The sequence below is a fragment of the Pangasianodon hypophthalmus genome, chromosome 6 (genome assembly GCF_027358585.1).
Source record: "Pangasianodon hypophthalmus isolate fPanHyp1 chromosome 6, fPanHyp1.pri, whole genome shotgun sequence".
Lineage (NCBI taxonomy): Eukaryota > Metazoa > Chordata > Actinopteri > Siluriformes > Pangasiidae > Pangasianodon > Pangasianodon hypophthalmus.
The window spans coordinates 1,112,991-1,124,168 of NC_069715.1; the positions used below are offsets into that span (position 1 = coordinate 1,112,991).

Here is an 11,178-nt window from a genome sequence, read left to right on the forward strand (position 1 = left end):
AGAACTGACTGTTCACTTGCTGCCTAATATATCCCAACCCTTTACAGGTGCCATTGTAAGGAGATAATCAGTTATTCACTTCACCTGTCAGTGGTTTTAATGTTATGTCTATGTCATAACATTGTCATAACATAATCGGTGTCTGTATATATACACTATATTACCAAAAGTATTCGGTCACCCATCCAAATGATCAGAATCAGGTGTCCTAATCACTTGGCCTGGCCACAGGTGTATAAAATCAAGCACTTAGGCATGCAGACTGTTTTTACAAACATTTGTGAAAGAATAGGCCGCTCTCAGGAGCTCAGTGAATTCCAGCGTGGAACTGTCATAGGATGCCACCTGTGCGACAAATCCAGTCGTGAAATTTCCTCACTCCTAAATATTCCACAGTCAACTGTCAGCTTTATCATAACAAAATGGAAGAGTTTGGGAACAACAGCAACTCAGCCACGAAGTGGTAGGCCACGTAAACTGACGGAGAGGGGTCAGCGGATGCTGAAGCGCATAGTGCAAAGAGGTCGTCGACTTTCTTCACAGTCAATTGCTACAGAGCGCCAAACTTCATGTGACCTTCAGATTAGCCCAAGTACAGTACGCAGAGAGCTTCATGGAATTGGTTTCCATGGCGGAGCAGCTGCATCCAAGCCTTACATCACCAAGTGCAATGCAAAGCGTCGGATGCAGTGGTGTAAAGCACGCCGTCACTGGACTCTAGAGCAGTGGAGACGCGTTCTCTGGAGTGATGAATCACGTTTTTCCATCTGGCAATCTGATGGATGAGTCTGGGTTTGGAGGTTGCCAGGAGAACGGTACATTACGGACTGCATTGTGCCGAGTGTGAAATTTGGTGGAGGAGGAATTATGGTGTGGGGTTGTTTTTCAGGAGTTGGGCTTGGCCCCTTAGTTCCAGTGAAAGGAACTTTGAATGCTTCAGGATACCAAAACATTTTGGACAATTCCATGCTCCCAACCTTGTGGGAACAGTTTGGAGCGGGCCCCTTCCTCTTCTAACATGACCACCAGAGCACAAAGCAAGGTCCATAAAGACATGGATGACAGAGTCTGGTGTGGATGAACTTGACTGGCCTGCACAGAGTCCTGACCTGAACCCGATAGAACACCTTTGGGATGAATTAGAGCGGAGACTGAGAGCCAGGCCTTCTCGACCAACATCAGTGTGTGACCTCACCAATGCGCTTTTGGAAGAATGGTCAAAAATTCCTATAAACACACTCCTCAACCTTGTGGACAGCCTTCCCAGAAGAGTTGAAGCTGTAATAGCTGCAAAAGGTGGACCGACATCATATTGAACCCTATGGGTTAGGAATGGGATGGCACTTAAGTTCATATGTGAGTCAAGGCAGGTGACCGAATACTTTTGGTAATATAGTGTATATATATATATATATATACGTATATACGATTAAATATTTCAACATAGAAATTAGAAATGAAACTTGAACCCACAAACATTTATTGTTGTCGTAGTTGTTGACGTAATAAAAATGATAAAAAATGATAATTACATAACATAATTAATTACAAATGATGATTAATAATAGTCCTGTAAAATAAAACTAAATAATAACAAATTGTTAAAAGAAATTGGGTATCTCAAATTAAAAATAAAAACTAATAAAATGAGAGTGTTAAACAAAATATCAATGAAAATAAACATGAGCTTAAAAAAAAAAAAAAACCCTCCTGTTTGTTTTTATCTCTCAACTGTTAGAGGCTCGAGGGGCGGCGCTTAGCGCGAAGCTCTCTGATTGGCTGGAGGGTGATGACCCACGTTGTGGTGCTGTTTAAATAGCCAATCAGGGGCGGCGGAGAGGGTAGAGCAGCGCGCGAGCGAGCACTCGGCTTTCTCTTGGTGGAAGCTCGCGGAGGAGCAGCAGCAGCGTCACCGACTTTCACCGTCTCCAAAATGGAGGAATCGAGTAGTTGACGTTTTCTTTTTAAACTTCAAAAAAATAACCGCCACCTCTTTTTGTTTTCGCCTCGCTCGCGATCAGCGTTAAAAAAAAAACCGCCGTTTTTTTTTAAAGAAACATCTGTGCGCGTGAGAGAAACATGAAGTTCATCATCGGAATCGGAGGGTGAGTGCGCGTGCGAGAGAGAGAGAGAGAGAGAGAGAGAGCGCGTGCGAGATGTACAGGCCGCGTGCACGTACAGTAACGAATGAATGAAAGGATCTTACTTCCGGTTTGTGTCGCGTGGTCACTCGCCATTACTGTTAATAATATCTTACATATTTAATTTTTTTATTAATGTTGTTAAAAAGTGATAATAGTTAATAGTTTACATTTGTGTTTTATTATTGTTGTTTAAAAAAAATTAATAATATTTTACATTTTTTATTTTTTTTTACTAATGTTATTTAAAAAAGTAGTAATAGTTAATATTGTAGATTTGTTTTTTTTTTTTTTTTTTATTAATGTTATTAAAAATAATAGTTAATATTTTACTTTTTACATTTTTTATTGATGTTAGTAAAAAGAAATAATAATTAATTGTATTTTACATTAAAACATTTTTTTATTGATGTTATTAAAAAAGAAATAATAATTAATATTTTACATTTGTTTTTTAAAATAATTTTTTAGTAATGTTATTTAAAGCATGTAAGGTGTGTTTATATTAATAATAATCATAAAAAAATTTATATTTATTGATCCATAAAGGATTTTTGTGCTAATATGTTACAGGACATATTTAAGTAGATTTATTTAAAAATCAATAAAGAAAATAAATAAAAATAAAACATATAAATATAGATGTATAAATATACATACATCTAAAATATGTAATAAAGCTAGAAAAAAAATTGCATTTTTATCATATTTTGGGTTTATTAGATAATGCTTTAATGTTAAATGTTTCATATAAATGTATTAATTATATAAATATTAAATATTAAATAACATAATGAGAGTCCAGATTGTTTTAGTTCACTGCATAGTGTGCACTATTTAACGAGGGCATTTCACTTGGGAGTCAGTGTGTGTGTGTGTGTGTGTGTGTGTTAATGAACCTTGTTGTTGTTGTTGTTGTTGTTGTTGTCAGGGTGACTAACGGGGGTAAAACGACCCTGACTGACCGTCTGCAGCGGAAGCTGCCCAACTGCTGTATGGTGCATCAGGACGACTTCTTCAAGGTCAGCGTCATTAAAATAAATAAATAAATAAATAAATAAAAGATAAATTCTAATGAGAGGAGATAGTAACTCATTATCATATCATCGCTGTCTGATGGAAAACCTCGTAACTTTACTGTCGTTGCGTTTGAAATCTCCGCCTGTCGTCGTGTAGAAATCGTGTTTGAGATGAATAAACGGACCAATAGGAACGGTTTCGGAAAAACACCTCGTGAGCTTATTGGCTGTGAAAGCTCTCCGTCAGATCCGGCGCTCACGGACACGGAAAAAAAGATGTCCTTTAAATCGACCTCGTTTGGTTTGTACTCTGTTTTCCGATTTCGAAATTATTTTTAAAAGAGACGTTAATCCTTTGAAACGATCGTTTTGGAGTTACGAGGCTTTCTTCCAACAGCGAACCTGTAGAGATAATGATTATTATTATTAATATTATTATTATTTACAGTTCAGATTTTATAGCTGTCTCTCTGTGACTTTATGACTTCGCTCCAGCAGTAGCAGCAACTTCCCTAAAGTAAATAAATAAATAAATAAAAATTGTGGGAAGAAAGAAAGGGAACTTGATGTCACTGACTTGAAGGTTAAAGCTTGTAAGTGTTTAGTAGCTTACTTTCTGTTCCTCACTTCCTGTGTGTAAACTTGAGCAGGCTGCTGGGATGTTAGTTTAGCTATATTTAGCATTAGCAGGGTGTGTATGTTAAGGGGTGTGTGTGTGTGTGTGTGTGTGTGTGTGTTGGAGTGTTTGAAGGTTAGAATGCTAGCTGTTTAGATGTTAGCATAAAGCATAAAGCTAAAGCCATATCCGACCGGTTCAGCCTCGCTGAATGTACACGCGTGTGTTTCAGCCCCAGGATGAGATCGAAGTCGGGGAGGATGGCTTTAAGCAGTATGATGGTAAGCGCTGTGTGTGTGTATGTGTGTGTGTGTGTGTGTGTGTGTGTGTGATTTAAGGCGCCTTGATTAATGATTGCAGTGTGCATGTTTCTTAATTGAGACGCCCCCTGGATGAAGTGCTGTCCTGCCATCTGATTGGCTCTCTGCACGTGTGTGTGTGTGTGTGTGTGTGTGTATGTAGTGATCACAGCTTTGGACATGGACGCCATGATGAGCACCATCTACGCCTGGCAGGAGAACCCGGTGAAGTTTGAACGCTCTCACGGTGTGGAGAGCACGCTGGATCGCGAGATCCTCCCTCGCTCCGGAGAGGACGAGGACGAGAGCGTGCACATCCTCATCGTGGAAGGGTTTCTGCTCTACACCTACGGGTATATACACACACACACCACACACACACACCACACACACACACACACAGATAAAAGGATCAAGTGTCTGATGAGTTCATCGTGTCCAACAGTCTGCTTTTTGTACAAGGTTGCCGTTTCTCAAAATGGCGGCTGGTGCGATACTTCATTTTGTAGACAATATTCTGTAATTTTATTCATACTGACTGTTTTTTTTTCTTATTTAGCAACACATCTGAGTAAAATATTAATGTTTTGTTTCATTTCCGCTATAAGAAAATATAACAACTACGTGCTACCTGACTAAACTTTTATGGTTTAGTGATTAGCCATGTTGTTGCCTAGCAACAGTGTTCTCAGTTCTAACCAATTCAACGGAGCGTTTCCGTCTCAAACACACATAACGTTTGTAATGGTTTCATTTTCGTTATAATTGATTTAAATTCTACGTGCTAGCCGACATGCTGGTGCGTCATGTTTCGTGGTTGCCTAGCAAAGCAGGTCTCTCAGGTTTTACCGCTTGAATTGTGAGTTCACATGTTGAAAAAAATGCTTTAATGTTCCTACTGGGTTTGTTTCATTTTTTGCTATAAAGAAACATAACGTAGTCGTTTGCTATGTTATGCTCGTACTATCTTGTTCACTGGTTGCCTAGCAACAGCGCTTTCTCAGTTTGAACCACTTTGAACAGTGAGTTTACCTTCCTGTGTCGAGCAAAAAACACTAAAGTCCATTGGAATACACCATTTTTATCAAATGTTGTGTAGGTGTTCCAGTGGGAAAGTGTTGTTTGTTTGTTTTTGTTTATTTGTTTGTTTGTTTTGTTTGCAGTCCTCTGATTGACGTGTTTGATCAGCGGTTGTTTATTTCCATCCCGTATGAAGAATGCAAAAAGAGGAGGTGGTGAGTATCACTGTGTGAGTGTGTTTGATGAAACGGTCCAATCTGGTCAGTTCTACATCTCACACGTGTGTGTGTGTGTGTGTGTGTGTGTGTTCAGCTCAAGGAACTACGCCGTGCCGGACCCCCCGGGTCTGTTCGATGGTCATGTTTGGCCGATGTACGTCAAACACAAGAAGCTGATGGAGGACATGGGAGTGGATGTCGGTAAGTGTGTGTGTGTGTGTGTGTGTGTGTGTTTATTTCAGCTTCTCTGTGGGCTGCGTCCCAAACCGACACACTTCCGTAATAAACTCTGATATTTAGTGCAGTAGTATGGCAGTTTGGGACAAAACCTGTGTGGTGAACAGTGTTGGAATGGTGTGTGTGTGTGTGTGTGTGTGTGTGTGTCTGTCTTTCAGTGGGCACAGGGTTGAGAGATACAGTTGAAATTTTATATCATGATACCTTCTTTTTGTTTTGTTTTTTTAACGTTTGATTAATTATGGACTGAATTTTCAGAAATTCAGGAAGCATTTGCTAAACGTGTGTGTGTGTGTGTGTGTGTGTGTGTGTGTTTGTGTGTTTACAGAACAACTTGACGGAACCCTGTCGAAGGAGCAGCTGTTTAACACCGTGTATGGAGACATCATCAACAACATCCAGAAGCTAATGAGGTGAACATCTGAATATTCATTCATATCAAAGACACAAGAAACATTCAGATATTCTGAGACACATGAATATTCAGATAGATAAAATGAATATTCAAATATTCACTTCAGTGCAGCATCATGAGGTGATTTTTCTGTTGAATGCTAATATGTGTGTGTGTGTGTGTGTGTGTTGCAGGTCTGTTGATCAGCACTAAGCCGCATAAGGAGGAATACGAAGTCATCTCTGCCGCAGAAGAGTGTGTGTGTGTGCGTGAGTGTGTGTGCGTGAGTGTGTGTGCGTGAGTGTGTGTGCGTGAGTGTGTGTGCGTGAGCGAGTGTGTGTGTGTGCGAGTGTGTGTGTATGGTCTCAGACTGGCTCTGCGTTGACTGTTATCTGCTTTAGCTCTTTTATACCTGTATATCCTCCATATTTATTTGCAGTAATAACAAAGCGAGCTCCTGTTAGATGCTCTGGAGAGTTTAATACACACTCCGTATTAAAGACGCCACTCCTACACTCCTGTGTGTGTGTGTTTTGTGTCCTACTTGCTGTTGGTTAAAAAAGAAAATGTCCACAGTGTTCTTTTAGCCCAGATGTGGTTGATCAGCTAAGTGTGTGTGGTGCTGTTACAGTAAAATAATCAATGTTTATTATTAGTTAATTAGTTACTGCCAGGAGTTACTGTTATCACTATGATGTTGATTATTTTCCTATAACAGCACGTCCCCGAGTGTTTTATTCCTCTTACACCACAGCAATTAGCCAGCGATTACAAGTTTTTATTTATTAAAGAATAACATCATACTTTTTATCAGTTTATAGTTACATTTAATATTCCTGAAACAAGCGAGTTCCTGTTGTCGCTTACGTTATAGCAGCTATAAACAGTTGTTCTCTCACCAGCCTCTTTATTCTCTCTCTTGAAGTTAATAACAAAAAAAAAATGCAGCTTGTTCCGCATGTTAGCGAGAAACTGCAAAGAAGCGTAAACTCCTCTGTCCTGAAGATGTCGGAAAACTTAAAGTTCCAGCTTTACCTCTGACTGTTACAAAGCGCTGACACTGGAGACTCCTTCCATAGATAGAAATTGATAGAAACTGCATCTGATACACATCACCAGGTCACACTGTATACTTCCGTGTCTTGTTTGATCATTTTAGGGACCTTTAAAGATTCTATGTAGAACCTACAATAGAGTGTTTCCCTGTGAGAAAGATTTCCAAGTCGAACCCTTAATTATCCAAAGAACCCTTTTCCTTCCTAGAATGTAAGCATACAGTCAGTATGAAGGTGAAAACTTCATGTTTCATGTGACAGAAATTAGAATTGAATCGAATTTTAATCTAGAGGAATCCAGACGCTTGTTAAGCAAATAGCTGTATTGAACGAAATGGAAATGATTTAGAAAAAAAATGATAGTAGAGTCCAAAATCTCAGTGTGCTTCATATACAAAAGGTTAAAATACTAAAACATTAATACAAACAAAAAATAAAATTGACATCAATCTATCAAAATTGTTTGTATTTAACAGGTTAAACGTTTAGTTTGTTTTAATGGCTCTGGAAATTGATGATCAGTCACATGATCATTAATATTGCTAGTTTAAAGGTTTTACTGTTTCGTGTTTCTTTCATATTCAGATATGATTCATAAGCTAGTTTGATATAATGTTTTTGCCAAAAAAAAAAAAGACATAAAACAAGCAAGGAAATTGGCCACAGAACTGTATTAGGTTCTTTCAGAACAGGAAAAGAAATGGCGTCCATTAGTTTTAATCACGTTTCCATGGTGATAAATTTGATAACACATAAACCGAACCGCACTGATTACTCCTTCATCTAGTAGATCCAAAATTTAACCCCTGGATAGTAAAGTTTATTGTAAAATGTTCTTTCATAGGGGAAAAGTGTACAGATGATTGATGGGGAAAAAAACAGAATGTATTAATAACCCAATTTGCAAGTGATTTCATACTGAAGTATCCTGTGACCTGCCCAGTTTAACAAAGCGAACAGGATGTGTGTGTTTTAGGTTTGTACTGTAGTGTATTTTTAACTGTACATGCTGTACGAATTTATTTACAGTTTCAGCACACACACACACACACACACACACAGGGAAAGAGTGAGAGTTTTGGTGAAACCCCATTTACAGAAATAGAACTGGATCTGAAGTCAGTAACATTGAGATGGGTGTGTTGTGTGAATCATAACCCCAGCCCGCACACGTACACACACACACACACACACACACACACACACACTCCAATATACCATTTTCCTAAGATGATGCTCAATATAATGTTCCATCATTACTGCTGACACAGAACCATTTTGAGGAACATGGAAACATCTAAAATCTGGAACACTGGGAAAAAAATGGAAGAGTAGGATAGAAACTAGGCCATTAAAAAATTTGGAAAAAAAGAGAAATTTCATGAAAGCATAGACAAGGCAACAGGGGAATTAATGACCTGCAAACTGGGGACACTGGGATTTAAGGAAACTAGAGAACATCTAAAATCTAGAAAATGGAATTAAGGGAACAAATATACCCAGGATCTGGACAGCAGTAACTATGGAAAAGGGGAAACTATGAAGCACTAGGACACCAGAAATAAAGGGAAAAGGAAACTAAGGAAACTGTAAACTCAGGGCACTGGAAATTAAAGATGAAGGAAATTAGAGATCCTGGAAACCAAGCATCTGTAAACTAGAAACACTGGTAACTAAAGAAGAAGGACACTGTGGAACACCTGGAACCAAGAAACAAAGGAAAAAAGAAACTAAGGATCTGCAAACTAGAGACACTGAAAACTAGGGAATCCATTTTAAAACATGTGGCCAAGGAAACTAGGGACACTGGAAATTAAGGCAGGAAAAACTAGTAACAAGGAAACTGGGGAATAGTGGTAAACTAGACACACTGGGAAAAGGGAAAGATTTGATAAGAAACTAGGGAATAGACTGAAACTGGTAATAAACAACAAGGATACAAGGAAACTAAGAACCTGTAAAGTATTGACACTGGAAATTAAAGGAAAGGGAACTAGCGAACACCTGGAAAAAAACAGAACAAGGCAACTGAGGACCTGTAAACCGAGGACACTGGGTATTCGGGAGAAAGGATACTAAAGAACACATAAAATCTAGACAATAGAAAGAAGGGAACAAGTATAGCAAGGATCTATACGCTAGGGACAGGGGTAACTAGAGAAGGAGGAAATTATGGAACACTTGGAAATGAGAAACAAAGAATAAATGAAACTAAGAACCTGCAAAGTAAGGACATTGTTGGTTGCAGGTTCTTGCAGGTCTACTAGAGACTAAGGAAAGTAGAAATTAAGGAAGATTGAGCACCTGAATTCTAGGAAGTAGAAACAAGGGAAACTAAAGACCTGTAAACTGGAGGCAGGGAAAAATAGGGAACAAGAAAACTAGCTGTAAATTAGACACTAGGAAACAAACTAGTAATACTAAAAAAAAAACAAAAAACAAAAAACAAAAAAAAAACCCATGGCAATAAAGCTAACAAATGAAGGGAAAAAGACAAAATAAGAAACAAGGGAACTAGGGAATAATAAAAACTGAGGACCTGTAAAATAGGGACCCTGGAAATTGAATAAAAATATGAAAAGGATTGGGGACAAAGAAACTGATGACCTATAAACTAGGGAAATTAAGGGCAAAAGAAATTACCTTCAAATCAACAAACCAAAAAACCCTATAAGGTGCTAAATGGAACAATTTTTATCATTAAATTTCCTTTTTTTTAAAGCATAACCCATGCTCTTTACATAAAAATATGAATTTATCTGAAATGTGTCCTGATTTTTCATGTTTTGTTCTTCACAGGGATTCTGTGAGACTGTGTGTCTCTGGTATTTAAATAAATAAATAAATAAATAAACCTTCGTCAAAAATGCTACATTTTATGAACACTGTAAATAAACACACAAGGTCATGACCCCAAAACAGCTCAACAACATTTCCAGGAATACGCACATATGTGAGAGTGTGTTTGTGTGTTTAGCACAAAGGTGGCTATTGCACTAGTGTGCGATTGTCGTACAGAACGTTGACTCTCATGTCTTGTTACAGCATCAGCACTGACCACCACCATGCACACACACACACACACACACACACACAGTTGAGAGAGTGTAGTGTAGCCAGTCCTGAAAAAAGGTCTCTTGGAAAATTTCAAACCAAGCAAGCATATTTCATTCTGTTGCATCATATAGACATTTGGCTTTTTCCAGGGAAAACACACACCTCCAGACACACACACACACACACACACCACAGAATTAAGGTTAAACCCACACCAAATCATAGTGTATATGAATCAGTTTGTGTTTTGAGTGTGTATCTCTTTTTCCAGAATAACATGCACATCTAAACTTCAACACACACTCTGATATTTAAACTACAGAGCAGTGTGTGTGTGTGTGTGTGTGTGTGTGTGTTAGGTATCTGTGGTGTCAGTGGTCTACCTGCGTCCTTCTCTGACCCACAACAAACTTGAAATCATTCCACAAAATAAAAAAAAATAGATTGTTAAACCGTAAATGAGGTATTAAATGTATGTCTCTGCTGCATTCCTATCTTAGTGAGCTCGAGAACAATTTGAGTTTCTTCTAACGGAAAAACACAAGCTGCCCTTAAGCAAATTTTTCTATTCAATTCAGTTTTATTTATATAGTGCTTTTAACAGTGGACATTGTCACAAAGCAGCTTTACAGAAATCCAGATATAAGATTTTAATTTAAATTTATCCCTCATTTTTCTTGCGTGATATCGTCTGACAGTTTGATGTCACACTGAAATTTATGTTTTGGCTGTAAATACACTCAGAAGCCCTATGGAATGTCATCAATATTAAATACACAAATATGACACTATTAATTAATTAATTCATTAATAATATCATCCAATTAAAGTCCACAGAAAGGTTTTTTCTGCATGGAGACATTGAGGCCTTCCTGAGACACTTCTACTCAAGAAAAATCTCGCAACCTCAGAGACATGAACTACATGCTATTCATTTTAATAATCTGAATATGGAGTTCAGAAAGTCAACGTATGCAGGTGCGTAACCCGACTCTGAATACGAGGAACTTTCCCAGCATAAATACTGACATAATTTGGGACTTAAGTTGTCAAATCTAAATACATCCCTGTGTGAGGAACAAATAAAGTGAATAGGAAACTATTTGTATTTGCCCTAACTTG

General features: G+C 38.1%; 1 protein-coding gene across 2 annotated transcripts; it reads left to right on the top strand.

Annotated features, from left to right (window-relative positions):
• The first annotated feature begins 1,860 nt into the window (after positions 1 to 1,860).
• Positions 1,861 to 6,459, top strand: mibp2 (muscle-specific beta 1 integrin binding protein 2). Of its 2 annotated transcripts, XM_034305206.2 has the most exons (8): positions 1,861 to 2,105; positions 3,073 to 3,163; positions 4,009 to 4,057; positions 4,239 to 4,428; positions 5,239 to 5,310; positions 5,408 to 5,514; positions 5,879 to 5,963; positions 6,139 to 6,459. In XM_034305206.2, the coding sequence occupies exons 1-8, from the start codon at positions 2,080 to 2,082 to the stop codon at positions 6,155 to 6,157; spliced, it is 639 nt and encodes a 212-aa protein (XP_034161097.1). In that variant the 5' UTR covers positions 1,861 to 2,079; the 3' UTR covers positions 6,158 to 6,459. The 2 variants fall into 2 exon arrangements, with proteins under 2 accessions (XP_034161097.1, XP_034161098.1); XM_034305207.2 differs by lacking the exons at positions 1,861 to 2,105; positions 4,009 to 4,057.
• Positions 6,460 to 11,178: the final 4,719 nt, after the last annotated feature.

Bases quoted from the DNA above. Each gene is read 5' to 3' on its own strand.
- mibp2 (XM_034305206.2), top strand. From the start codon at position 2,080: ATGAAGTTCATCATCGGAATCGGAGG. The intron at 2,106-3,072 runs GTGAGTGCGCGT...TGTTGTTGTCAG, and splicing joins TTCATCATCGGAATCGGAGG to GGTGACTAACGGGGGTAAAA. The intron at 4,058-4,238 runs GTAAGCGCTGTG...GTGTGTATGTAG, and splicing joins TGGCTTTAAGCAGTATGATG to TGATCACAGCTTTGGACATG.